General features: G+C 27.9%; 2 protein-coding genes, 1 non-coding gene and 1 pseudogene across 3 annotated transcripts; 2 read left to right on the top strand and 2 right to left on the bottom strand.

Annotated features, from left to right (window-relative positions):
• Window positions 1-9,922: 9,922 nt before the first annotated feature.
• On the bottom strand, window positions 9,923-13,239 carry LOC112728886 (F-box protein PP2-A15-like). The gene is made up of 3 exons (XM_025779217.3): window positions 12,497-13,239; window positions 11,769-11,887; window positions 9,923-10,493 (listed from the first exon to the last, which is right to left on the bottom strand). The coding sequence occupies exons 1-3, from the start codon at window positions 12,800-12,802 to the stop codon at window positions 10,031-10,033; spliced, it is 888 nt and encodes a 295-aa protein (XP_025635002.1). The 5' UTR covers window positions 12,803-13,239; the 3' UTR covers window positions 9,923-10,030.
• A 2,014-nt stretch (window positions 13,240-15,253) lies between these two features.
• On the top strand, window positions 15,254-16,212 carry LOC112730731 (uncharacterized; annotated as a pseudogene).
• Window positions 16,213-21,288: 5,076 nt separating this feature from the next.
• On the top strand, window positions 21,289-24,007 carry LOC112728885 (uncharacterized). The gene is made up of 2 exons (XM_025779216.3): window positions 21,289-22,316; window positions 22,783-24,007. The coding sequence occupies exons 1-2, from the start codon at window positions 21,855-21,857 to the stop codon at window positions 23,704-23,706; spliced, it is 1,386 nt and encodes a 461-aa protein (XP_025635001.1). The 5' UTR covers window positions 21,289-21,854; the 3' UTR covers window positions 23,707-24,007.
• TRNAR-UCU (transfer RNA arginine (anticodon UCU)) lies at window positions 23,806-23,878 on the bottom strand. Its single transcript has one exon. It is a non-coding gene; the product is annotated as a tRNA-Arg (tRNA).
• Window positions 24,008-24,892: the final 885 nt, after the last annotated feature.

Raw genomic sequence — 24,892 nt, 5'->3', positions numbered from 1 at the left:
TCTTGATAGTCAATTCATAAGTTATCCAATTAAGTTTGTTTATTTACTTGTCATACCTTTACCCTAAATTATTCATCCTTCTATTCTTTAGTTCTATCTATCTAGTTTGACCAAATTGGTGGCAAAGTTCATCATATATTAACTAATTTTTATGTGTTAAGAGAGTAAATCCTTTACTAGCCGGATAAAGATTAAATATGAATAACATTAAAATAAATTTACTAAAATGAAAATCATTATTTTATGATTAGTTTTATGGTAATAATTCTTTTATCATTTTATCAATATCTTTCATTATAATTTTTTTTATGTATAAATAGTAAGACATTAAAAATATTAAAATGACACTCCTCTCAAATTATAACTAAGATGATTTAATTTTTTAAGGTAAGTCCAGCAAATACTTAATTATTACCATCTTGCAAAACGAGTGACACAAATTAAATTCTCTAAAAGACAATAATATAAAATTATTTAATTTAATTTAACATTTATAATTTTATACATATAATTACACATTTATTATATCTAATATTATTCAATTATTTTAGCAATAATAATAATTAAACTTTTGTTTTTTATTATTTGTCAAATATATTTTTGTTATAAAAATATATAAATAGGATGAGTTGGCTTCAAAAGAAGGGTGAGGAGTACACTGGTACATAATCATAAAGGACAAGTAAAGTAAAGAGAAGGGTTAAAGGAAGAAAAAACACCACACAAAGCAAGCTGATGGATGGGGCTCATTTTCTCTGTTGGTTTCAACCTTCTCTACTCTATCCCTTTCACCTTAATTATGAACTTGCCAGTGATTACAGATCAAGAACAACTACAACAAATATAAATAAATAAATTAAATAATAAAGCTGATTTTCAATCTCACTTTCACCACTCATGTCTCTAGATCTATCTGTCTGCTTTTGCATGAAATTGGGATCTGGGTTTGCTCTCAAAACAATATCAATTTTTTTTTTAATTTTCACACACACACACATATACATATATATATATATATATATATATATATATATATATATATATATATATATATATATATATATATATATATACTGACATAAATGATTTATGTCATAATATATTAAGATTAATTAGCATTTATTAAAATTATTTACATATCTGAATAATTATTTATAGGATATTATGTTTTTATTTTTTTAGCATTTATATAAATATTTTTTTATATTGTATCATTTTAAATAATTTGGATACATTCTGAATAATACCCCATCATTTTCTCAGTTTAATCTTTTATTTCTAACTATTTATATCACCATTTAATTAAATTATTTTATTTATATAACTACTAAAATGATGATATTTAAAGTTATGAAAATAATTTATGTGATAGTTTTTAATTATATATATATGAGTGACATAAGTAAAATTTGTTAAAATATTAGAAGAATTTCAAGTGTACTGAAAACATTGGTATTCCAGTTGTTTTAACCGTTTATCTAAATTATAAAAAATATATATAATATATATTAATTGAAATCAACAGTTAAAATAACTGGAACACTAGTTTTCGATACACTTGAAATTTTTCCTAAAATATTATATAGCTATTTTAAAAAATAATTTTATATTCTAAAACATAGATAGATGCATGCAAAGGCAAGTGATGATTATGGTGTTGCACTTGACATTTGACAGATTGGACTATGTGTTTCTTTGCACCTTGGTAGCAGAAAAAAAAATTAAAAAATAAGAAATAAAAGTGATAGAGAGAGGGGTTGAAAAAGTTGAAAAAAAATAAGAGAAAAAAGAGTCTTTGAGCCAAAATAGTGAAAGAGATAGATGAGACAAAGGTCATTGCAGAATCCAAGTTCTACTTGTGCATCATTTAAAGTATTTTTTATTTTAATTTATTTTCTTTATTCATGTACCATGATAACAACACTACACACAAGTACTTATTATTATTAGTAGTAAGAGTGGTCATCATAGGCCATTAATTTTGGCATAACGATAAGGCCAAACTATCTGAAAAAAATTCAGATTGGAAGACTGAGTATTGATCAGTAGAGTTCAGTTAATTAATGTAATTACTCCATTAAGACTCAAAGAGGAGTAAGAAATTTTTCTGTACCATTTTTTTTTTTTGTAGCATATATTGTCTTTTATGCTTATGAAAAAGAGAGATGAATGTTCTAAATCCAGAAATTTTATCCACAAACGGTTTAAGCATTTTTAGATTTAGATTGATCAGAGGAATAATTATACAATAATAATTATAATATATATTTGGGATATATTCTATCAAAAATGCTATTTATTATTTTCTAACCATTATAAACACATAAATGAATTAATAATAAAATGTATTTTATCTTTTTATAGGAATTCCTTAATTTTTAAAATTAAAATTACAGATTCTTTTATACAATTTATTAACCAAAAAATTAAGTTTAGTTATTCTATCGGCCCGTATAATTTTAGTGAAATTTTAATCAGTTCTTTATATTTTTTAATTGGATTCTTACACCATATTAGATTTTGTAATTAAGTTCTTATCGTAAAAAAAACGTTAAAATTAACAGAATATTTTGTTAAACAAAATGAATATATGTAACACTTAATTAAATATTCTATTTTGTTTAATAAAATATTCTACTAATTTCAATATTTTTATCACAATAAGAATTTAGTTATAAATTTAATATAATATAAAAATCTAATTATAAAAAATATAAAAACTTAATTAAAAGTTTGATAAAACTATAAGGACCATAGACTAATTAGACCAACAAATTATCCAATATAAACAATATTAAATTATTTTATTTATAAATAATTATATCACATATATATTTAAAAAATTTTCAAACGTATCAAGAATACCAATGCTCCAATAATCTTAATCATCAATTTTAATTAATATATATTATATATATATTTTATAATTAAGATCAACGATTAAATTTATTGAAATACGGATATACCTGTTACACTTAAAATTCTTCTTATCTATTTAGGTAATAGACTAATAGGTGTGCAATTTTAGTGTCAGAAAAGCTTACCTTTTGAATAAAATAAAAACGACTAGTTTTGGCTCCTTTTACCATGATGTTTAACCTATCAATATCATGCAGATGAAGGTCAATGGAAGAATTAATGTAATTTTCTGAGCATTTGTTGAAGCAGATGATGCATGTGAGAATGAATAATAACGAGCAAGCTGTTTCAATTGTTTGTAGAAAGTACCCTTTTATGTAATGTTAACAGTTAAATTAAGTACACGTTTTTCAAGCACAGTTAAAATATACACATAAAATATATACACTTAAAAATTTCACGTTTTGGTTCCATATTAAATATTTTCTCTAAATTTTTCATGTTATCTTTTTTTTTCTTTCAATATTGAACTTTTTTTTTTAATCATAAATTATTTTATCAATAATTTTTACAAAATAAAATTTAAAATGCTATTGAAATCATCGCAATCCTTCTATTTATATATAGTCACCGTTATCTATCGCTTCTGGCTTAGTGAATATATATAGATGCATAAATAATTTTTAATTTAATAATAAAATCTAATTACTACTTCTTTCGTTTTATAATAAATTAATAACTGTTGTTTTTCATTTTTGTTGATTCATTAAAAAATTAATGTATTTAGATGATAAATTAAAAGCGACAATTATTATGAAACGGAGGGTGTAATTAATTAAGAAGAAAGTATAGAGAAACAATGTTTTTTTTTTAATAATCTAAACAATAAATTAAAAAAAATTAATTTTAATTTTAAAATAACTAAGATATTATATTCATGTTTAGTGGAATTGGGATGTAAATCATTGTTCATATTATTTATATCCCCTAATCCGATTGTCACGGATTAAAGTTTCATTTAAGAATTTGCCGTTGACCAATGAATTGCTGAATGCACAATACGAGATTTGATTTTTCGATAATTGTTTAATCGAACGAGTGAATTGACCACTCGACCAACCCAAATTGATTAATTAATGAATTGTGAATTTGAAGAAGCTAAGCTACATACATGGTAGTAAATATATATAAACCAAATAGTAATTCATAGTTTCCATGTGAAAAGCCATAAAAAAGAGTCAGTTATTTAAGAATACTACGGAATTTGTAATCATAGCTCAAAACCTCAACTTAGGATAACTGCAATGAAGGACTATAATTAATTACTAATTAAATTTTAGATATAGGGTATAGAGTAGCCATAGAAAAACTAATAAGTAAGCCTCTTAATTAATTAAAACAAAAAATTAAGTAGTGGTAGTAGCAGTAGTAGGTAGCAGTGGTCCTCAACCTCATATATATCATCATCAATATTTATTCAATATAAGAAGCTAAGATAGATATGAATATGATGACCTAATTTAATAAAGAAGCAACATAAATTTAATTTTGGTGCAACGTTTGCAGTGTGCATGCCGGGGAGATTTGAAACACCTAACATACAACAAATTTAAAGGGGTTACTTCTCTCTGCTCTCAAAATTAAATAATTTTGATGGAAATTCAGATGCAGTTGACTTCATGTAAAGTTGATAGTTGAGAACTGTTAAATGAAAATTGAGTCAAATCAGTCAAATCATCTATAAAGTTGACTACACCTGAGTTTCCACCTTTAATTTTTTATATTTTTTATTTTTTATTTTAAAAGATAACTATGATACTCATCACGTCATCAATTTAACACAGATCTGAGTTTGGATGCGGTTCTCAGTTACTAGTTACTACTACGTACTTCTCATGGGTTGTGATCATGTTCATCAATATATATAATATTATATTATGGTAAAATTTAATTAGTTGAGCATTAGTATATATAATTTTTATAAGATTTAATTATTTTCTCACTTTCTGTAATTTTATTGAATTTTTAATTAGGTTCTTATACTTTTTTTTCTTTTTAATTAGATCCCTATACTATATCAGATTTTGTAAGTAAGTCGTTACCGTGGCAAAAACATTGAAATTAATGAAATATTTTGTTAAACTATACAGAATATTCAGTAAAGTGTTAGGTATATTTGGTTTGTTTAACAGAATATTATATTAATTCCATTGTTTTTGTCACAATAGAGACTTAATTACAAAATCTGATATGGTATAGGGACTCAATCGAAAAGAAAAAAAGTATAGGAACCTAATTGAAAATTCAATAAAATTATAGGAATCGACAGAATAATTAAACATTTTTATAAATAAGATTTTATTATACATTTGAACATATATATCTATAAGCTTATAAGTTATAACTTAACATTAGTTTAGACGAAAAATTTAACAAAGGGTTTTTTTTTATTTGTAGGTTTCAATTTTATTAACAACAATGCTATAAAGAGCAAAAAACTTTACCAAAATTTAGTTAGTAATAAGACATATATATGATTATGATGATTGATGAATTCGAAAATTTTTTGCCAAAATATACAATATTAAGTTTTATATAATTTTTATTTCAGTGTGGAAGCAAATAAATATAATTACATAGATAATGAGATTAAAATATCTATAAATTCATATACATATACATACTCAAATTTTAATGAAAACATGCTCCCAATCCTAAACCATTTATTAAAATTACAAAATATTTACAAGGTTAAATTACTCGGTTATTATCCCCTTATAACTTTATCAAATTTATAATTATATTCTTATATTTTTAATTAAGTCTTTACACTAATTTTAAATTTATAATTACATTCTTACCATTCAAAAAACATTTAATTTAACAGAATATACTGATGCATATCTGCTTTCATAATATTTACGGTTAAAAACAATCTAATTATAAATTTAAAATTAATATAAAAATCTAATTAAAAACTCTTAAAATGTAGAATTTTAATTATAAATTAAAAAAGTACATGAATAAAGAATAATTTAATCTATTTACAACAACTCTTAACTACTTTTTATATTATTATTAAACTATATATAAAATAATGTCTAAAATTTTGCCTTTATTAAAGAATAATTTATTTTATATTATAGTACATAAATATGTATGTATAGTATTTCGTCACGTCAGAGGATTTGATTGCATTGTTAGAGTATACTATATGGAGTATGTAGTAAAATGTTTTCACTAAGAGAGTGAAAGTTGTAAAAATTAAAACTACCCTAACCCTACCTAACATATGCATGCATTTGGCTGTGAAAAACACAGGCGAAGGCTGCGGAAATAAACAACTACGTGTGACTCTACGCAAACGGCGCCGAACCCTTGTTGGTACTTCCATTTTTTTTAGTGAAAATTCAGGAGCAGGACTTCACGTAAAGTTGATAAGTGAGAGCCGTTAGATGGTTTGACTGATTTGACTAAATTTTCATCTTACGACTCTCAGCTATCAACTTCACGTGAAGTCAACTGTACTTGATTTTTCACTTTTTCTTTTTCATATAACTATATCTTATGTTATTAATTATTTACTAACAAAATTTATGAAGCTAATAAATCTATGTCTATTGTTAGATTACTATGAGCAAGCACTTAGAGAGATAGAGAGAAACAGAATATGCATGCTACAAATTAAATCTATGGACCAATTAATTAATTAATTTGTTATAGTAGTTCGATCAATAGGTATAAAAAAAAGTGGTCATTTACATATATAGAATTGTTTTTATATAAAATCGATAAGTGAAAATTATTAAATAATTTAATATATTTAATTAAATTAAAAATCTAACTAAAAAAATGAGATATTTATCATTTGAATCAATATCTTTGCTTAAATCTTGCATATCATGTTTAATCGTATTATATATATATATATACATTAAAAATTAACTATTAAATTAATTTGCAGTCAATTTCATGTAAAATTGATAGCTGAGAGTCGTTAAATAAAAATTTAATCAAATCAATCAAATAATCTAACGACTCTTGGTTCTCAACTTCACGTGAAGTCGACTGCACCTGAATTTTCACCCTTACATATATATATAATTGTTTTATATAAAATCGGAAAGTGAAAATTATTAAATAATTTAATATGTTTAATTAAATTTAAAATCTAACTAAAAAAATGAGATATTTATCATCTGAATCAATATGTTTGGTTAAATCTTATACATATGGTCCTTGATTACTTGCATATCATGTTTAATTGTATTATATATACATTAAAAATTAATTATTAAATTAATTATTAATATAAAATATATATTAAAATAATTAAATAAAATATATTTATATATAAATATACGGTGATTAATTTTTTATGTACAATTAGTAATTTTAGTACGTCTAGTTACACAAATACCATGTGCTAATGATGGTAAAACTTGAGATTTCATCGTAGTAATTAATGTGCAACATTAATATAGAGTTAAAAAAGATAGAGAGATTCATTAATTGAACGAAACTACCGCCGGAAAAGCATAGTAGAAGCTGTTCCACATATAGTAAAAACCTACTCTATTCGTTTCAAATTAATTTTTCTAAAATTATGTATAATTACTAAAATAATCATTAAATTTTATTAAGGATTTAAAAATTTGAGAGAAAATGAAAAATTATATTTTATTTATGAGCAATACTAGGGGGCCAGCAATTTTTGTGATTGTTAGCCATCAACTAGCCATTAATGATGATTTGATGGTGTGAGATTGGTATGAGATTTCATCCAATGGCTCACCTTCCCTTGCTGGTTACATGCTGGCCAAAATTCAATAAAACTGCTGGCTCCCTAGACTTTTTCTTTATTTATTGCTATATATTTTCTGTATAATTAATTAATAGATTATTAAAATATGAAAATAATAATTATTTTAAAATAAAAAAGTAGAAAAAGGTAATTAATTTAAAACGAAAGAAATATGTTTTATAATGTTTGAACGTACTGTTGTCTTTTCCTTTTCCCTTGTCTCCCAACCATCACACAATTTAGTTCTTTTCTTCCTGGTTTTACCAAACCCTATTCATCATTGAATTGAATGTATTAGCTTTTGCATATTTTTATTTTTAGTTTTTATCTTATTTTATTTTTATAAAGAAGTTCCATGCAAATGAATAATTTTGATTTTTCCTTAAAAACATTAATGGGGTCCCTCTGACTAGTTAGGTTAACCAAGATATATATATATTTGTCTGATTTGGACCATGTATGAATGGATAAATTAGACTAGTGTCAATCAAAAACAGTAGAAGTGATATTTTATTTTGATTCATTCATAATTAGATCTATAATTAAATCGTTACATCATTTTATTACTTTTATAATGTTTTGGATAAATTGCATTGATCTGCCTTAAAATAAGATGATATTATAAACAAACACTGCTTGATTAATTATGCCTATATTACTTCTCTAGAGATGAGGTTTGTGTTATGCTTCAAAATTATTTTAAATTTTTATAAAATATATCAAATTGAGTATTCTAGAAATTAAATTTCTAATATCCTAATTGAGATATTGTAAAGTAGGCAAAGTAAATGAAACAAAATGCTATTTTAATATTTTCATATGATGACACTACGATGTGGATTATTTTTGTACAAGACATTGTAACATAGCTTTCCACAAATTAAATGTTTGTATAATGCAATATAATATTAGTACCTTTTGGATGAATAAGTGAGTCTTGAGAATATTAATATATGAAAAAAGTTTTAGTTACAATATCTAATTTACAAATTAAAGATGATTATTTATATAAAAATATTTTTATGTAAAAATAATAATTAAACATGTGTTATATTAAACAGTTTAATCGAATATGTTAAATTATTTAATAATTTATAATATTTTTCACGCCGTGTTTTTTCATGTGAGTAGTAACCAAAATTAAATTACTTAAAGATTTTAACTATTTAAAAGCGAAACACAAACTCTTCTATAGACCTATAGGCTTCATCAAAAGGACCTATAAATGTTAACCATGGTTAAAAACTTATATATCCACATAGAAATTTATTAGCTTTTATCTTTTATTGTTTTTTTTTTATAATGCCAGTCAGATTGGATCAGGCAATTTAACAAACTAATTAAATTCAAATAGTATCAACAATTAATGTTCACTCAGTTTAAATAGTGTTTTCACTGAATTTCTTTTAGCACACTGTTGCATATAGAGGAATGATGTCACCTTTGCTACAGTTGGTATGAAAGGGAAAAAAAAAAAATCCCAGCATCACTTTCACTTGCATGGAAGTAATGGACTTCTCAGTGATTCATCACATTTTTATGGCAATCCTATAATTATCTTCTGTGTGTGGCTATGTATTTTTAGAAATGTTGTATATATAAAGTAGAATGTGACAGGGAAGGTTCACAGCATGCTACATAACTTGGAATAAAGAACCCAACATCAAATTGACCCTAATTTCATTTCATCCAATTCTGTTAGGCTATATCATGGATTGGGAATTGAGAATTGCTACTTAAAGAAATGGGGGAAAAATTACTTATATATACTTCAGACTATTTTGTTCCTTTTTTGTTGGGTTATTTATGTTATTAAATATATTCACATATGATAGATAGGGCCATAGGGTGAAAATTTACTTGAGAACTTTCTATAAAATTACTTTAATGTAATTTACTTTAATGTGAGTTTGAGTAATTTTATTTTTTACACCTAAGTAACACAGAATTAGGTTGTTCAGCCATAAATATGCTATCATTGACCACAATTTGACTGAAAAATAAGTTAATTGATGGCATTAATAACAAAAATCTACTCTTGCATCCCAAATAAGTTTCAGAAGGAATAGAGACCAGCCACTGCAAGCAAAAGTGCAAAACCTTTTTTTGAGTTTTTTTTTTTTCTCCTTTTTTCTGATATATCATCTGACAAATATATAGAATATGAAAACAACTAAATACATAAAAATGATGAATTGCATGACTATAGAGAATAGATACCTACTAAATGGGAAAAAAAAAAAAAAACTCAGCAGAAGATTATTTTCTCCAAATCCTCAATTTTGTTTAGAAGTATATATATAATCTTTTAGACCCTAACAGAGTCTGACATTACTAAACAAAAAACTTCCTAATTTGCATGTGTGGCTATTTCAAAATGCCTCTTCTCTTACGCTCTCTCAAATCACTAGGTATAATAAATACAGAATCTACACAAAGGCCACCTTTGGAATGTGTACAATCAATTTGTTTCATGGAGAATCTAACCTCAGTCTTAGGCTCTGATCCACTGACTATGAACTCCCCCACCTTGTAATCTACCCAGTATCCACGCTTATGGTTGCCGTATCCATCGTCGAGCTCGGTTTCGTCCAAGCAGAACTCGCCTGATGCGTGTTGACCATCTGAAGTGGATAACTCGAATTTCACAGGTTTTATATCCCAACCATGAGTGTGTTCGTAATTGCTTACACGCCGCCCGAGCCTTTTAGAAAACCGTCCAAGGTGAAGTCGAAAGGAGAGTGTGTATATATCAGGAGGAAATGGAAACTTTACCTCCCCGTCCACTTCGAACCACCATATTTGCTGCAAATATGCTACAATTTGGAACCTGAAAATTGTCTAAGCTGTTACACAATGCTGACAGATTATAAGAACAAAAGGAACACAAAGCAGCTTCAAAATAACAATTTGCAAGAATGCTGCAATGCACAAAAATAAATGCAAAATGGAACACACACAAAAAGTAAACCGACATAATTTAAGTATAGTGTGGCATTGAGAATTAGTTGCAGCTATCAATAAACTAATCTAGGTAGTGAAAACCAACCAAAACCAACCTCCTATTTGATTCAATCCTGTAAGAGTATTGTGGTTCAATAAGGTTGTAAAATACAGTCAATCCCTACAAATCTGATCAACATCTCAAGTTTGATTTAAAAGAATCATTCCAGGTCACAATAACTAAAGCAGCAAATATCCATCCTGTCCTTGTCCAAATTAATGAATGTATATGTATGTCGAAAATTAGTGTCCAAACTTTTATAATGAGTTGGATTATGAATCTTAAAAGTTATAAAATGTCTTCATTTGTTTTCCTAGTAATCACAAAAAGGTATAATAGAATAAAATTTAAATGAAGAATTATTTACTTATAGTAAATAATAATATTGTAATAGGGCTGTCAATGTGGTCTGTGAAATTATGTTAACTTTTAGGACAAAACAGAGGAAAACCCAAACATAGGAGCAAACTCACGATCACTAGTCCATTTTATTTTGGTTTGGCTCCAAAAGGATGATAATTAGTCAGCTTCATCCCATTAAGCAGTTCTATGAATTGCTTTAGTTACTTTTGATTTTAAACTCAACATTGAATCAAGGATTAAGCAATGAAGCTTTTAAAACAGGGAAGGCCACAGAGACTACCCGTTATGTTAGTAGCATGCCAGAAACAGATTGCACATATGTGAAATGAACTACAGTCTACAAGCCTAGTAGTTCGACAAAAACACAATCAAAGCAATTTCATATAGCATTGTTATAGTTGTTAAGCACTACTTCACATCAACAAGTTCTGAGCCAGGAAAAACAAGATAAAGTTGTTTTATTTGAATTGCATTATACCAGACAAATCATCCTAAATTGTAATGATATTCGATGGCAGTACCAGTAAATACTTAGATAAGACCAACCAATCCTACTACTAAATCATTTTCGTATGATTCCCTTTACAATCAAACCACCAAACAATCCTATTATTTCAGCAACAAAAAAGAAAACTAAAACTACAACGAATATGAAATGCAGTCTTAGAAATCACAGCAAAAATCTTATACAACAGTCTTAAGCTTCTAATCTCAAAATTAAAGATTTGTTAATCTAACCTAGATTCTTCGGTAGGAATCCAATTCCAGTATCTCCGGTCGTCAATTCCAGTAATTGCCATTGCCTTTGCCGAAATTGCCATGCAAACCCTTCCTGTCACCCTGTCGAGCCACACTTCCTGTAAGTATATGCATAGATCAGCTTATCTTTGTACTCACCACAAATCATATTCAAAATTGACTCAAAATCCAAACATAAATAAAACCCCCTCCCCTCAATCTCAGTGAATACACCACAAAACACATCCACTTCCAAAATAGCAAGTAGACCCAAAATTAGTCCTCCAAAGACACACAACATAGTTAGAACTTCAACTTTCCTACTTCATCAACATCAATTATATACAATGAAGAATCAAATTGATGTTACACATACTTGAAGGGCCAATTTAAGCATCTACTCTAACAAAAACCTTATGAACACTTAACAAAGGGACCGTATCCAAATTATTACTACCATTGCTAATTTGATGAATAATTGAGTATCCTAACCAAATTAAGAAGGCTTTGAAGTTGGAACCTTCCAAAAAACAAAAAGCAATGTTTCACCTAAAATTCAATCAAACCAAATCAGGTAAATCCTCTGCCATACCAACAAAAATCCTAAAAACTATCTCTAACCCCAATTATTGCTACCAATGATGACCTAATTTACAATTCAGAAGAACCCTAGCCAGCACAACCACTACAAAATTGAAGTGAAACTAACCTGATTACGGAACCCTCACCTTATTGCCGTCGTCGAATGGCACGGGGCGAGATAAGAGGGCAAAAATGTCCTTTTTTGAGAGATTCTTGTACCTCTCGGGAGGCACGAGATCGAGAAGATCGTGATAGTTAGATGGAAGCTTGGACTGCCAAACGGAATCGGCGGAGGCGGCGCCGCGAAATGCGCGGTTGAGTCGTGCAAGGTTGCAGATCTCCGGCGGCGACAGGTGGAGGAACACGCGCGCCACGCAACCCTCCGGTATGTCGCCGAGGCCTGGACCGATCATCGAACCGTTCGTACCGAGGTTCGATAGCGATGCCCCCATCGCTTCTTCTTCCGATTGAAGGGCAAAATTGTCCTTTTACTTCTTCCTCCTCCTTTTTCTTCTTCTTCTTGTCGATTCAAGTCATGGTTTACGAGAATAAAGGGGGAAAATGAGGTGAAAAAAGGAGCGATTTTTTTTCTAAGGATTTGAAGAAGATTTTGGGGTAGTTAGTGGAATTTTTGTTGTCATGTGTATTGCGTTTTTGCGTTGGGGGAGAAAAGATTTTTATTTTATTTTATTTTATTTTATTGGTGTTAATTTAATTCCTTCGATTGTGGATTTTCCGGGAATACGTGGAAAGGAAAATGTTGATTTTTTTTTCCGGAAGAGTATTTAAAGCGAAAATAGTGAGCGTTTTTTTTTATTATTACAATAAGAAAAAAAAGACGACAACTGCCGTATGAGTTTATGAGTTACAACTCATTGACAGCAAAAGTAATTGGCTGAACTGAGGAACCGAATTTTATCGAAGAAAAAATAAAATAAAACAAAAACTCATTTAGCAAAAAAAATTAGTGATTAATCAAATATAAAATATTTATTAAAAATAAATTAAATATATTTTTTATACATAAATTATATGTATAACTAATTTAATAATTCTTTCTTTATATTTATATAAAATTTTTGAATTTATTAATTGTATTAATCATTAAATTAATTATCAATAGAAATTATATATTAAAATATAAAATATATATTAAAAATAAATTAATAATATATATATCATATACAAATATATAATAATTAATTTTTTTGTGCACATTTTTATTTATACCACTAGATCAATAATATAACATATGATAGATTAAGTGATACAAAAATAAATATCTAAAATTTAAATAAAAAAAATCATATTATTAATTCATAATAAGTAAATTTATGATTGATTATACATATAATTCAATAAATATCTTCCGTATTTTTTATTTTAAATTTAAAATTTTATGTTTAATTTAACTAAGTGATTTTTCATATTAGGTTTTGCATTAATTTTTTTTTTGAATTTTTTATTGCAATAATTTAATCTTTTAGATTGAGCTTAAAACTCCGTACAAGTTCTTTAATTTATTTTCAATGTGAGTCAGCAAGCGAACTGCTAATGTGACATAGTTATTACCATGCTGTCAATTATTATGGCTACTTGAGGTGGCTAACAATTTATAATTTTTTAATTTAATTTTTCTCTCCATTTTTAAATAGTAAGATTACATAGTTAGTCTCTATATTTTTATTGAAATTATAAATTGATTCCTACACTTTAAAAATTTGTAATTGGTCTTTAAACAAAATTAAATTTTGTAATTTAGTCCCTACTGTTTAAATTACGTTTGATTTAACAGAATATTCGTCAATATATTTGCTATTTTAAACATGTGACTTGTACGTGTTTGACAGTACGAACTAATTTGTAATTTTAGTGAAAATATATGGACTAATTGTATAATTTAACTATTTGAAAATGACTAAAAACTCCTTAAACTATTTGAATCTACCCCACCCTCCCGAACTCTCTCACTCTCACTTTTTCACTTTCTAAAACAGCACCCCCAGCGCTCTCTGTCTCTCACCTCTGTCCACTGCATCTGTGCTCACGAGTCCCGTCTCGCCTCCTTCCTTCGTCTCACTTCTCTCATCTAGCAGGGCTCGCGTCGCTACTACTCTCCCTCGCCAGTCTCTGCATTGTCTTGATTCGTCTTCCCTTCCTCCTCTTGTGTTCTGCCTTTACAGTATTAGATAAATTTTTTTAATTTTTTTAGCTATTCAGTTATTGGATTATAATATGTTGATTCGTTGCTGTGTTTATATGATTGTGATAAATTGAGCTATTATTTTTATGTTGATTTGTAGAGGAAATTAAAGAAGGGAGGAAAAGATGTGAAGAAAAGAGATAATGGAAGAAGGGGGCGGGCTTTGGCGATGGTGGCTCACGGTAGTAACGAAAGAAAAAGAATAAAAATGTTGAAGAGAGGAGGAGGAAGAAAAAGAAAAAGAGGAAGAAGAGGACATTGTGGTAAATGTGCAATTTTTTTTTACGGTAAACGTCATTGATGACCTAATTACAAAATATTTTGAACAAGGACCTAATTATAAACTTTAATGTGTAGGACTAATTTATAATTTTAACAAAAGTATAAGGACCAACTGTGTAATTTATCAGTTCAACGAGCTCCTCTCTTATACTCAACCCATTCAGGTAATGTCGCACTTATAGATTGGTATTATTAACTACTAGTACCAATAATTAGGAATTGGTAGCTTTGATACCATTCAATTCGGTGCTTCCCAATCAACTCTATTCATTCGCTTTTTTATATAAATAAATAAGAGAAAAATTTTATTTACCAAAATACGCACGAGGAGAAATGCTTACCGAAATACGCAGGACCAACTCAGGAGAGGCACCCGCGAAATAGAGTTACACTTCAATCCAGGTCCGGCGGTCACGAAATGGACATGACAGCAGCAGGAGGCATGCAGCTCCCCCACATCGCTCCTGGCATGCACGAAATGGGCCCCATCAATTCTGGCGCACACAAGTTGGGCCACCTCAGGGACAGCGGCAGCGGCAGCGAATTGGCTCCATTACGCTGGCGGCTTAGGATCATAGTTCTTTCATATTCTATGAACACATATATGAAACACACATTTGTGTTCAGTTTGGAACAAACATGTGCCACTGTTTCAATCTCGTATTGTGCTTCATAGGTCTTGCTATACATTAACTGCTTGAATGTGGAATTAACTACCTTACAACCCGATCTGATGAGGAATTTTGGCTGTTTGAGAAAATGGATGAAGAGAGGAGACAAAGGGAGAATTATAGATCTCGTCTCAATGAAGAGCATGAAGTTTTAGATTGGGTATACTCTGCTCTAAATAAGGATGATCAAGCCAAATCTTTTAATGTTGGTAGTGTTACTAGAAAGCAGAAAAGAAAAAAGTGTCGTGTATGCAGACACATTAAGTGATTTGCAGTGGATGAGGGCTATGGAGAATGGACAAGATGTATCTAAGCTTTCGGCTAAAGGGAAGAAAAGAGGCGTCCTCCTTTTCTGACAACCATGCACAAGCCAACAATAAAACATTGGCCGATGAAAGGTTGTTAGAGAAAAGGAGTGGAAGTGTCCTCAAGATGAAGACTGAAAGATCAAGTGCAGATGGTTTCATTGTGACTCTTGCTTCTAAGCGGCTGAAAACTGAAGAATCAAGTTCCCAAAAACATGGAAGTGAGAGTGGTGTGGACAAGAATACGTTTTTTCTGTACTATTCACAGGAAGAAGAGAACAAGCTATCCTGGCCAGGGTTCATCGTCTAATACCAGAGACCAAAATGCCAATGACAGAATGCCAATTCGCGGACGTCGCTGGCATAATGGAGCTAATTCGCTGTCGCTGCCCCTGAGGTGACCCAATTCGTGTGTGCCAGGGCTGATGTGCCCATTTCGTGCTTGCCAGGAGCGACGTGGGGGAGCTGCATGCCTCCTGCTGCTGTTATGCCCATTTCGTGGCCGCCGGACTCGGATTGGAGTGCAACTCTATTTCGCGGGTGCTCCCCCTGAGTTGGCCCTGCGTATTTCGATAAGTATTTCTCCTAGTGCGTAATTTGATAAATAAAGTTTTTCTCTTATTTATTTATATAAAAAAGTCTTATCCATATTGGTGTGAAGGTGTTGCAGTTTGTAAAATGTTGAAAGTTAATAAATAATTAACTAATAAATTAATTATTATTTAAAAATTTAAAAAATTAAATTTGATAAGTTAGAAAAGTAGAAATAATTAAAATATAAATTTTAATACTAATTTTAAAGATTTTGACCTAAAATTAAATCGAACGAGCTGAAACCGAATAAACTAGACCTGTACTGGGCCATGGCCCAACCCAATTCATTAAAACACAAAGAGCTTCAGCTTCCTTGCCTTAAATAATTATGATTCCCACTGCTTTGGGAAGAACAAGGGGAAAGTCACAAACCCTTGATCACTAATTTCAATCCCACTTATCTTTTAATCCAGCACTCTAATTGACGAGCTGTTAGTGGTTACGCGTTTGTCTCAAAATTCTCTACAAAGCAAACTAACCAATTTGTTAAAAAATTTACTTTTTCTGCATTAACTGTACTCTACTTCTATTTGTCTTTGTCTGTATGGTTTCACCGAAGTTTAGAGGATTGAAGGAAGGCAAAAATTGAGGGATTAAGATTAGAGTTGAGTTAGAATCTAGATGCCTTAGATGACTTACCCTAACTTATGGTTCATTTATTATTTTAAGTTTTGAATCTGAGTATTGGAATTCTAGGATTGCCTCTAACTTTTTCGAAACCTTATATCTTATGTATTGGAGTTCTAGTTTTGAATCTCAGATATTTATATTTTTTAGATATAAGTCGAGAGGCACCTCGTTAGGCGTCTGGATTTATTATGCAAGCGAAGATCTAAATCTTGAAATGCTGTGTTTTGAGGTTTTAGACTATGTATTTATGTTTATAGATTCTCCGAATCTACAAATTTTGTAGCTTGCCTTCTAGAAGTGACTTTTAGAAAAACAGACTATCAGTTTTCTGTCTTTGGTACATTTTGGGTTGTATATATGTATATATGATGGTCGACCTTGGCTTCGCAAGTTGAATTTAGAGTTTGATATTCTGTAATCTTTAGTGCTCAACTCTTTTTATATATATATATATATATATATATATATATATATATATATATATATATATATATATATTCTTTTTAAGTTTCGTTTACGTGGGCGTTGCACTTTTCGTTTCGCAACTTTGCTTAAGCATTTTATTCAAGACTCCTCGTATATTACATTATTTCAATTATTATACACGTATATATATATTATTTTTAAAAGTCGTAATACCTCGTCACCTCTATTTTATGACTTAAGCATAAGATTTTATGTTGTAAGGTGTTACACAGTTCATCCCTATTAATACGCAGTGAAATGTTACTTTAGTTTTTATTTTCTAGATTTTCAGGTTATTCAAATTAGTTATATGTGTTGAAAGTCTTTTAATATGATTAATCAAAAGCACAATACCAGCAAAAAATATGCAACTGATAGAAAAAAATAGTTTGACATTGATGAAATTAATTAACATTCAGAAATAACTCAAGAACAGAACGTTTACTAACTCAGCGGCCCCAAAATTAAAAGAAGGTAAAGGAGATGCCATTGATTCCTATTGTGTTGCAAAATATGGCACACAATGGGTTATAAGTTATAAATCACTTTTTATCTCAACTAATTTCATTTTCATTATTTTTATACACATGCATTTAGTAAAATAAACAATAAATCAATATATAGTGTGTCCATTGATACACTAGTATATATAGTGCATGTTTCAAGACTAAAAGGTTATTATGTGAGGAAACATATTATATCATTTCACTAATTAATTAAATCTAATAATTCATAAAACGTTAAATAAATATACATATATAAGCTAAAAAGTAAATTCATAAAATACATAGTATACTATAGTATAACTCATTTTTTTTAAAATAATATAGTTAAAATTATTTTTGTGTTAAATTTATTTTTATTTATTTTTTGTAATTTCCACAATTTGAGGAGAAAAAATACCTACATTGACTGTGTTAGAGAAATATGGAAATTATATTTTAAACCTTTAACAAAATTTAATTAAGTAAAAAATAAATAAATAAATTTGCACCCAAACTTATCATCATTGATGTTAGACAACTATTCACGTAAAAACGCTTAAAACGTCTTTTTTTAAAGATGTTTTTTTAATAATTAAAATTTAACTTATATAATTGATTAAACTTGTGTTATTTTTGTCAAAATTAGACGAAATAAATCGATTTAACCGAAAATCGATAAACCAAATCTTGAACCAATTTTAAATTAATATTTTTATAAAAATGACTATAGTACCCTTATTATGGAAAATGACTTAAAATATTTCTATTATATTTTTTTAAAATTCTAAATCCTAATCTTTCTCTTCTCTCTATGCCATAATTGAATTAGAATTTAGGATTTTCAAAATTAATATATATAATAAAAATATTTTAGTCATTTTTTATAATAAGAGTATTATAGCCATTTTTATAAAAAAAGAATATTAATTTAAATCGATTCAATATTTATTGATTTATCGATTTTTCAGTCAAATCAATTTGTTTGGTCTGATTTTAACAAAAATAACATAATTTGATCGATTATATAAGTTAAATTTTAATTATTAAAAAACGTATTTAAAAAAAAATATTTAAAATATTTTTATGTGGGTGACTCCTCTAATGCTATAACAAGTTGCACATGGTAGCTAGTTAAAAAGTAATGAAAATAATGGAAGAAAATATTATTACTAATCAGATGACATGGACTTTGTATGTTAATTTAATTTAGAAGTTATATTATAAAACCTTAAATGTATCACACAGTTAATTACTTTCCTTGCATGCATATATATAACTTTAGTTGAAGATTCAAATTTCGAAGAACTAGCATGCATTATATATAATAGCAATTAGAACAGTTCTTGAATAACAAGTTGTCCACTTGATATAGGAATCTTATTATTATACATTTTGTAAAGTGAAAACGATCAAAGACAACATTTATGGGAAAGAGGAGGAAGAGAGAAATGTCATAACCAGTAATACCACCATTGAAAGGGGACCACACCTTAAACAAGTTGCCGAAAACAAAATAATTTGGCTCCATGCATCAATATATAGTTGACCATCCTGTCACCTTTAAGTTAATTATTATTGGATTTGTAATTTTTATTATATTAAAATAATATTATTTTAATTTAAAATAATTAAATTATTATTTTTTATTTTATTAATTTTTTTTTATTTTAGAAGAATTTGATTCTAACTATTAAATTATTACAATTAGTTAAATTATTTTTCTTTATATATGTATCTCTTAGCTTTGAAGTTAAATATTGTTTTTATTTTGCTAAAACAAAATAATAATCTTGTTATGCTCACACTTTTTATAGTAAATATTATTATTATCTAACATTTCTTTTATTATTTTGTTAATTAAAAAAATATAAATACTCAATTAATTATAATAATTATATTTTTATACGAGTGTTAAGAATATTTGGTGTATGAATATTATTAGATATTATAATGTTTTAGCTTTTTTTTTTGTTAAGTAATGTATTTTGGGGTTTAGGGTTTATATTTTTTTTCTTTTTTCGGTCTGTAAAATATATACATTTGTGTTATTTTTAGTTAACAATATTTTTTTAGTTAAAATTCTATATACCATGGGCCAAATATAATTAAATGTAATGTAATTCAAGGTAATGTATATGTAGAAAAAGAAGAGATTGATGGATGTATATACTAGTATATATGTATATATACATGTTAGGGTCAACTATACATAATATATATAAGATAGTAAGTAATTCGGACGAACATATAATAGAATAAGAGCCTTATTAAATAATAATAATAATAATAATAATAATAATAATAATAATAATAATAATAATAATAATAATAATAATAATAATAATAATAATAATAATATCAACTGAAACTATGAATGTATGTAATAGTATAATCCACCTCATTATTTTTTAATTATATGATAAAGGTTTTGGTAGGTTTTTATCAATGAGAATAGAACACATAGTAAACTATTTATATTATTTTCTCTTGAAAAAGTTTTTTGGAAAATAAAATAATTAATTAATCACTCTTATTAGCAATAAAATATGTCATAGTTCCTTTTAAAATAGTGTTTATCACCTTAATTAGAAGACGGGGAAAGAGCACATAGCAATAGTAGCAAATAGTATAGTAGTAATGTTAATTTGTTATTTAATTCTATAGATAGAAAAATTAAAGGCCAGTATACAGAATAAGGATCCTTGTTGGCGCTATGAAATACAGCACTTAGCATTATATATATTCTCTCAATATTTTACAAAAATATTTAATAACAAAAAAAATTAATAAAAAATAATTATAACTTATTTTATTATTATTTAGTATTCATTAATTATTACAATAATCAATAAATATTAAATAAAATAAATTTCAACTTTTTTTGTCTTTTTAACATCGCCGAAGTTTTAATTTTTCTTCAAAATCTGTGGGTTCTCTCATTATATTCATTCCTTTCCAATTTCAATTATTCCAAATCTCACCACTCTCCCTAACCACAAAACCATGGGCACTTACTCTCTCTTTCCACCCAACAAAACAAGTTGCTCTAATTTGGTTCAACTTGTTCACACTTTATATATAGTTTATGCTTAATAATAGTCATAATCATATTATTATGAGAAACACCTTTAATATTTAATATTTGATTTACATTAATTTATTTATATTCATAATTTTTAAAATGATATAAAATACAAAAAAAATGAATAATTAAAGATTTCTCAAAGTTTACACAGCATTAAATTTTTTTCTCTAAAACCATGTAACTATTTATCTATTCTATCTCTATTATATTATCTCCCTCCTTATATATAAATATTATTGTATGTCTCTAATAACATCAACACAACTTCCATCCATGTAGCAGCCATTATCTCAATTCTCTGCCATATTTCATAGCGTTGCTTCTTCCATAATATAATTATCTATTTCACATGTCTACTAATTAGTTCATGTTTGTTGTTGTTAGTTGTTGGTTTCTTCTTAATTAGTACACCCTTTTGTCCTCTTGGATTAACTAACCGGTAAGTTAAGTTTCTAATCACCAAATTAAAGGCCCTTAGTTTAATTAATTACTAGACCTATGGATTTGTGTGTATTTATATATATTCAATTTGTTTAATTAGATTTGGATATATTGAACTCTCCTTGTTATTTGTTTTAGGTTAATTTAATTTGTGTTAGTTTTTGTTGATGCAGATCATTGTTAGCCCTAATAGAGATTAGAATTATATAATTAAGCTTAAGTAGGTATTATTATGAGTTAATCACTTAATTAGTCTATAATTAAGGACATGTGATATAAATAATTGAAATTCTCATCACATTTTGAAAATTTTCTTTAGAGTTAGCAACAAAAGATTTATGAAATGGAATCCAACAATGAACTAGGTAGTGGCATGTTCTCTGTCATAGGTTCTAGTTTCTTAGGATTAGATCATAATAATAATAATAATAATAATAATAATAATAATAATAACCCTTCACAACAACAACAAAATCTTCAACATAGAAACCAACCCAAAATGGTTCAGTTTGGTTCTTCTTCTTCTTCTTCTCATCACCAACAAATCAATTATGATAATAATAATAATTCATCCAAGAACAAACACCAACAAGGTTCTCTAAGTGATGAAGATGAACAAGGATTCAATAATATAGATGTTGATGAGAGTAATAGTAACAAGATGAAGAACATTAGTAGTAGTATCTCACCATGGCAGAGAATGAAATGGACTAGTACCATGGTTAGGCTCTTGATAATGGCTGTTTACTACATTGGTGATGAAGTTGGCGGCGGCGGCGGCAGTAGTGGTGGTGGTTCATCAGAAGTGAGTACTTAATCATATACATATACTTCAATTTTGTTGGTACATGCATCAAACACTACTATCTTCTATATTTTATCTTATTTATTATTTGAGACGTAGTTACATGTAACGCAATACGTTATTGTCCAGAATGGATATGCAATACAGAATACATATCACATCTCATATAAAATACGGTAAAAACTCAGGTGCAGTTGATTTTACGTGAAGTTGATATTTGAGAGCTGTTAAATGATTTGACTGATTTGACTAAATTTTCATCTAACAATTCTCAGATATCAACTTTACGTAAAGTCGACTTCACCTGAGTTTTTACTATAAAATATTTGAACATACTATCATAATCAAAATCCTTAATGAGAAAACTACTATAAATATTCATTATGTTATATAAATGTTATTTAATTTGTGCTTATTTTATGATTTTTGAGATAATAATAGTATTTGTGATGATGATATAACATAGACAAGTACTGATCCAAATGGGAAGAAAAAGATGATGATGAACAAGCAAGGAGGGGGGTTGATTCTTCAGAACAAGAAAGGGAAGTGGAAATCAGTGTCAAGAGCAATGATGGAGAAAGGTTTCTATGTTTCACCTCAACAATGTGAGGACAAGTTCAATGATCTGAACAAGAGGTACAAGAGGGTCAATGATGTTCTTGGAAGAGTAACAGCTTGCAAGGTTGTTGAGAATCAAAAGTTGTTGGAAACAATGGATCACTTGTCACCAAAGGCCAAAGAAGAAGTGAGAAAGTTGCTGAATTCAAAGCACCTTTTCTTTAGAGAAATGTGTGCTTATCATAATAGTTTTGGCCATGGTGGTGATAATGCATCTCAATCTCAATTACAACATGAACAAGGAGAGAAAGAAAAGGAAGAAAGATGCTTTCATTCTTCTTCTAAGTTGAAAATAGGGTGTGAAGAAGAGGATCATAATGATGATAGTGGTGACGACGACGATGACGACGATTCTGAGAACTATTTTGATGAGGATGAAGATGAATTAGGAGAAGGTGGTTCAAAGGGTCATCATGATCATCATCATGATCATAATAAGAGGCAAAAGAAATCATCATCATGTGAATTGATGAAAGAATTGAGCAATGAGGTGAATGGTGTTTTGGAAGATAAGGGAAAGAGTGTTTTGGAGAAGAAGCAATGGTTAAGGAGTAAGATAGTGAAGTTAGAGGAGAAGCAAATAAGGCATGAGGGACAAGGGTTTGAGATTGAGAAAGAAAGAATGAAATGGAGAAAGTATAGTAGCAAGAAGGAGAGGGAGATGGAGAGAGCAAAGTTTGAGAATCAAAGGAGAAGGTTAGAGATTGAGAGAATGATTTTGATCATTCACCAAAAGGAACTTGAATTGCAACATCAACAGCATCAATAGCATTATTTTGTTCCTTAGTTTGTTAATTGGGAAGTGTAATAAACCAGTATTGAGTTGGTTATGAATATAAAAAGTTAATGAGGTTCCTACAAAAGAAAACACGCCCGGTGCGACTCGAACCCACAATCGCCTGATTAGAAGTCAGGCGCCTTATCCATTAGGCCACGAGCGCTTTATATTTTCCTGCTTCATAAATTACTTATGTGTGTGTTGTTTACAAGTATGAGACGTTCAAATATAGAAACAAAAATACAACATCGTGTTTCAGATGAAATATATATAAAGATAATGTGTTTTAGAATATTGAATTAGTGTATTTTTCATTTTTCTGTTAAGAAAAACACAGAAACACTAAATGAGGACATAATTTATTATTTTTCTTTTATTATCATTATTAATTTTTTATAATTATTTTTTTTATTATTCTATTTTTCTTTTTAAATATTTTGTGAAGGAAAAATTGAAGGTCTTCAATTTATCACCAAATAAGATACAAAATATTAATTTTTGTGTCTTGTTCTTCATATTCTATATTGTCCTGTTTTTAAAACCAAATACAGCCTAAGATTTAGAATAGTTATATAATATTCTTTAAAAATAATAATTGGCAAATTAATTCAACATTAGATTTGCCTTCTTTAACTCGAGAGAATTTATAAAAATAGTTAATTTTTTATTGAATAAGTATTAGAAACAAACTTTAAATTAACTAACATTAGCTATTTTTTTTTTCTATTGTAAAATTTAACTTTCGTATTTTAGAGGTTTAGAATTTACAGTTAGAATTTAAAATTTAAGATTTAGAATTTAGAATAAAAATATAATTTCAAAAAATTGGTTGATATTAGTCGAAAAAAGTCGCCCTCCGTAATTAAACTCTCTTATTTTATTACTTTGTTCCGAAAGATGAAAGATAATTTCTTGCTAAAGTAAGCCTCAAAATAGCAACAAAGATGGCATGAAAAGAGACACATACCGGCACACTTGAACTCTAGATTCTCTACAAAATGATGAAAACTTGATATTCTTGTTGCTTTGTCATTGGATCAGGTAAAGTCTTTTTGTTTTTCTACTCATTGTGCTATTTTTCTTTTCAGTATAATGTGAAACCACTTAAGAGCGTGCAAGTTTGCATCATAATTGCATTTTCTGGTTCCTTTTTCGTGCTACACAACAAAGTTGGAAC

Source organism: Arachis hypogaea, chromosome 12 (assembly GCF_003086295.3).
Source record: "Arachis hypogaea cultivar Tifrunner chromosome 12, arahy.Tifrunner.gnm2.J5K5, whole genome shotgun sequence".
NCBI classification, from domain to species: Eukaryota; Viridiplantae; Streptophyta; class Magnoliopsida; order Fabales; family Fabaceae; genus Arachis; species Arachis hypogaea.
This window is presented reverse-complemented; position numbering and strand designations above follow the sequence as displayed.